The 5904-nt window shown below is 38.1% G+C and overlaps 1 protein-coding gene across 1 annotated transcript; it reads left to right on the forward strand.

The window, feature by feature from the left end:
• The first annotated feature begins 371 nt into the window (after window positions 1-371).
• On the forward strand, window positions 372-5435 carry LOC121387624. The gene is made up of 3 exons (XM_041518796.1): window positions 372-537; window positions 4853-4911; window positions 5287-5435. The coding sequence occupies exons 1-3, from the start codon at window positions 416-418 to the stop codon at window positions 5433-5435; spliced, it is 330 nt and encodes a 109-aa protein (XP_041374730.1). The 5' UTR covers window positions 372-415.
• Window positions 5436-5904: the final 469 nt, after the last annotated feature.

Below are 5904 nucleotides of genomic sequence, written 5' to 3' on the forward strand. Positions count from 1 at the left end.
CTCTCTCTCTCTCTCTCTCTCTCTCTCTCTCTCTCTCTCTCTCTCAGTGCAGGCAGGTGATGGGATATCAATTAAGGTCCTACTCAGCTCTTTAATTAACCCAATCAACACGTTTAAGGGATGAGTATACACCTCCTGCAGATATGTATCAGATAATTTAAATATTATTTATTAAAATGTTCCACTCGCATGATCAATTTGAAAAGATGATACCAAGTGGAGCCTTTGGCCGGTGCTGTATGAACAGGTATAGTAGTACCTACTGTAGATATCCATCAGATTATTCATTGAAAGCTCCACTCTCATGATCAAATCGAAAAACAAGTAACAGGTGCGCCCTTTTTGGGCGTGTAGTAGGTATGTATATAAATATATTTTGCCATTCTATCCCAGTAGACTGTAGTTGCCTTTGAAGATGAAGTGTTTGGTGATTTGCGTCGTGTTGCTCGGAGTTTTCCTCCTGTGTTCCGCAAAACATGAGCGTTCCAGAAACAATTCTGGAAAGCATCGACATTTCAGGCACAGGGGCAGGAAACTGTAAGTATTTCTTAATTGTATTGTTTTTCCCAATGGTAAACCGATCGGTATCAGGTCGTTTCGGTCCCGATGCCTGTTCGGTTCTAGATGTTTCGGCCCCAAACCGATTCGGACCAAGACATTTCCGCCCTAGACGTTTTGGCCTATCCAGAGCACGTTTTTGAAAAGAAATTATTTCAATACATTTATTATAAAACGTTTTGAAAAATATCACCATATACATAATTGATGCGTGGTCGGTTTGGGACCGATCCCCGTCTGTGGCCCCATTGGGCTATTTCTCGTTGTAACAAGTGCACCACGACTGGTATATCAAAGGCCATGAGATGGTGTATATAAAAGATCCCTTGCTACTAATCGAAAAATGTATAACACGTTTCCTTCTCTAAGACTATATGCCGAAATTACCAACTCTTTGACATCCAATAGACGATGAAAAATAAATCCATGTGCTCTAGTGGTGTCCTTAAACAAAGCAAACTTTTAATTTAATTCTTAATTTTAATTTGTTTGTTGCTTCTAATTACCGGCCTCGGTGGCGCAGTGGTTAAGCCATCGGACTACACCCTCTTCTCTCTCACTAACCAACTAACAACTAACCCACTGTCCTGGACAGACAGCCCAGATAGCTGAGGTGTGTGCCCAGGACAGAGTGCCTGAACCTTAGTTGGATATAAGCATTAAAATAAGTTGAAATGACATGAACTATGTTTCTTATTTAGATTTGCATATTCTTTACACGATTGTAGTGTTTTATTAATGCGTGTGTATGTTTACTTTTGATTTGGTTTTATTTCGTTGTCTGTGCTCTAGTGGTGTCGTTAAACAAAACAAACTTTAAACTTTTATTTCGTTGGCTGTAAAAACAAACCAGAGTTTTAAATATATTATCCTTCAGCCGTTGTTTGTATTGTGGGGGCTGGGGATTTAGTCTGTTGAAAAAAAGTAAAGTTTGTTTTATTTAACGACGCCACTAGAGCACATTGCTTTTTTATCTTATCATCAAACATATGGTCATTCTGACACTGTTTTTAGAGGAAACCCGCTGTCGCCACATAGGCTACTCTTTTACAACAGGCAGCAAGGGATCTTTTATTTGCGCTTCCACAGGCAGGATAGCACAAACCATGGCCTTTGTTGAACCAGTTATGGATCACTGGTCAGTGCAAGTGGTTTACACCTACCCATTGAGCCTTGAGGAGCACTCACTCAGGGTTTGGAGCCTGTACCTGGATTAAAAATCCCATGCCTCGACTGGGATCCGAACCCAGTACCTACCAGCCTGTAGACCGATGGCCTAACCACGACGCCACCGAGGCCGGCCAGTCTGTTGAGTGCTCGCTTGAGGTGATTGCGTCGCAGGATCGAACCACTTCGGTAGATCCATTCAACTGGTTGGCTTTTTCTCATCCCAACCAGTGCACCACAACTGTTCAAAGGACTTGGTATGTGCTTTCCTGTCTGTGGAAGAGTGCACATAAAAGATCCCTAGCTGCATTAGGAAAAAAATGTAGCGTATTTCCTCTACTAACTACCTGTCAAAATCAATATTTGACATCCAATAGCCGATGACTAATTAATCAATGTGTTCTAGTGGTGTCGTTAAACAAAACAAACAAACTTCTTCTGTTTGTATTGTCAGATTATGATGGCCGATTAAAGCAAAGTGATATCATTTGTCATGTGATCTGTCTGACTCGACTCGTTTGTTTCGTTTCACGACACCACTAGAGCACATTCGACCTACGAAAGAATTTTAGCTAAGGTTAGTTGTAATGACTTAACGTGGGTTTTACTATTAGCACTGTAAACTTCCACAAATAAAAACAACCTTACGGTAGTCTTAAGTGCCCCTTTAATGATTAAAGTTGTATTTGCGAAGAAGTGCAGATTAGTTAAATAATAAATTGGTTACCGAATTTTCGGAACATCTTAGGTGTATTAATTGATCTGGGACATCCATGAAGTACCTTTGTCAGTTTATTTGCTAAGCGATATAAGACATGATAGTTATCTCCCGTATTTTCGTGTGCAGATCGTATTGCCTAAAATCAGTCGTTTGCTTTTGAAAAACAAAGGCAAGTGAAAATCGCACACCTCAAAACGCTTAGGCGAGTGAAAAATCGCACTCATCAAAATGCTAAGGCGAGTAAAAACCAAGCATTATTAATTTATGCAAGACATATGTTGAAAAAAAAAAGAAACAATAATGTTTTCTTCTAATTTTATGTTGTTTGGTTCTTTAGTGTAGTCTGTCTTATTTTTCCTTTCAGGAATGGAGTTATAATTTATTAAAAAGTTTCAGTAGTTCTATGGAAATATAATTATGACATGCACTGGTGCAGACAATTCGATTTTTTATTTACAATATGTAGTTTTTAGAAAATTTGATGCACACAATTAAAGATACCTTTTCAATCTAATTAAAATTAGCTCCACTATTACATGTGGATCTAACAGCAGCCCGTTGGAGCTCATGTCCAGTCGACCTTTCATTCGACCAATCAAAACCTTACTTGCAAAATCATGCCAGTGATTTGAAAAGAATTTGAAAACATTCGGGATTATACGAAATGATTCGGGTGAATTTCGAATATGCCGGAAACTTATTGCAATATAAGATTTATATAAAATTCGTTTCAAGACGAAAAAACCCCGCGTCATGCTATAGCGATAAAATCTGTTTATACTAGTATGCAATCCAGAGTTTATTACTGCACTTTTCCCCCTGTTTTTGCAATGTTGAAATAGATCTACAAGTTCGCCTATTGCATAAATAGTCTCGCCCGATATTTTTAGAATGTGTATGCTTCCGGATAAGGCTATAAAAGGCGAAGTGTAATTGGTCGATATTTAAATTGATATTTATAGATGAAATGTCACCTGGACATGGGAGTCCACGCAATCCTGTTAGATCTACTGGTAGACCAGTAGATCAAATTTTAATCAGATTGATACCTTTTCAGTGTTAGATGGGTTTAATAACTCGTGTGAAACGTAGGCCTACAATAAGTTCAATTGATAATGTTGGTTGGGGCATTGACATTGACATACACATGTACCTATTATCGTTTATTTTCCTTTTTATTATTCCATCTACTTTTGAATTGTCTTAGTTTAAATTTCATTTCTTCTTTAAAGAAAGTAGAAAGTTACACGCTTGCCACGTTTTTAGGACCTCACGTAAGCTTTGTAGGCTAACAGTTATGAACTAATCGAGACAATTTTACCAACTTCGATGATTTCCGTAACGAGTTCATTTGTGTAGGCTACAAAAGCCACCATTTAATTCAATTCCTTTTCTCTTTTTGTCATAACTATATTAACAGTATAAATGAGTTATCCTAGTCAGACGTTGCGATCTATTACTTTACAAAAGTGGACTGTTTCTAATTAATAATAAATTAAATGGGCAAAGAAGTTTTGATCGGATTGGTAGGCTACGTCTTCGAAGATGTCTTTTAAACCAGTGTTTTCCAATTTGTATAGCAAAGATAAGTACCAGTCATATATTAAAATCTTGCATGGACGCTACAATTCTCGTAACATTTTTTTTTCTGGTATTCTTAAACGGATCTTTCTATCAGCTACATAAGGTAATTAGTGGCAATCAATATACAAAATTATTTTGCGTGCGCTGTTTGTTAAGTGTAACGTGCGTTATTTTTCACACTCGTCAAATTGAAATTACGTGCGATCGCACTCGCGCACCTTAAAAGACCAGGTCTGTAAAATGTTTTTCATCGAACGCCGAGTTTCTTAAAAGGGTATATGGTATATATTAGATTAATTTTTACACAAAAAGTTGGTCTCCTTCTTATAAAATTATAATCTAACTTTCATTTGACATCTACGTTAGTGGCTAACAACTACCACGTACCTATTGTAAATTTCCACAGCAATAGTAAGCTACGCCGCGTTGTGGAACGGGCTGGCTATCATAGAAAAAAAACATAAGGTAGCGATGGTAGGTACTTACGGCGATAGTAGTGCTCAGATCGCTTCGTGGACGGGGCCCTAGACAGCGTGATTGAACTTTTATTGGACATGAGCAATACATACCGTGATTGCAGGATAAACAATAACATGTTAATGTCGTACGACGAATGGGGAATTCCGCACAGCAAGCTTCGAGGATTTCTCAAATTCTTAATAATTTTGTGAGTTCGTGTGTGTGTGTGTGTGTGTCTGTGTGTGTGAGTGTGTATATGTTTATGCATATGCATGTGTTTGTTTGTTTGTGTATGTGTGTGCGTGTGTGCACTTTGGTATTTTGTCTACCCGACTACAAGGGTTTTTTCGCTTCTTTTTTTAGAGCTTCGCGCCTGCTGGACGAAATTGAAGATCTGAAGAAGCAGTTGGCTAAGTGTCAAGGTACAGCGTGGTGCGCCATATTAGCACCATAATTTACACCGCCTGCGTACCTGTTGTCGTGCACGTTATGTATATTATATTAATTATCAGAATATAATATCAATTATAATTTACAGCAAGACTCAAAATAACACATTTTGTTTTTAAATTCCGTGTGTTGATGGTGACAGAACACTCATAATTGGCGGGCATTAACCATCTGTTACAGGCACACGGCGGAGCAGAGGGGGGGGGGGGGGGGGGGTCTAGCCCCTCCAATAACTCTGAAAACTATTATTGGTAGTAAATCTTAAGGAACAGATGAATTTTACTTCTAGGCATCATTAATATATGAATTTGGTTTTTTTTCACATTATTTTTATTTTTGTATTTAAGGAATCAAAGAGGGATCAGGGCCAGCTACGGATGCACCAGTCACTGAAGAACCAACCACCGAGGCACCAACCACAGAGGCACCAACCACCAAGGCACCAACCACCGAGGCTGTAGTGATAACAACAATACCGGGTAATGCAATTATTTAGTTTTTTAACGGTCTGGGATCGATCCCCGTCGGTGGGCCTATTGGGCTATTTCTTGTTCAAGCTAGTGCACCATAAATGGTATTTCAAATGCCGTGGTATGTATTATCCTGTCTGTGGGATGGTACATATAAAGATGCCTTGCTACTAATGACAAAATGTAGAGGATTTCCTCTCTTAAGACTATACGTCAAAATTACCGAATGTTTAATATACAATATCTGATGATTACTAAATTAATGTATTCTAGTTGTGTCGTTAAACAAAATAAACTTTAATTGTTTCCTAAAAATAGCAGTCATGTAACCATCTTGATATTGTCATTTATCATGCAACCATGCTTCCTAGTTACCTGATAAGCCATACCTGATAATTCGAAGTGTTATCATAACTTGGAAATGAGTTGTGCGCATGACGAATCTTTAATCAATTTTCAGGTAGTTCGTTTTCTCATTTTTGAAACATCCATTTA

This window comes from Gigantopelta aegis, chromosome 2 (assembly GCF_016097555.1).
Source record: "Gigantopelta aegis isolate Gae_Host chromosome 2, Gae_host_genome, whole genome shotgun sequence".
NCBI lineage: Eukaryota > Metazoa > Mollusca > Gastropoda > Neomphalida > Peltospiridae > Gigantopelta > Gigantopelta aegis.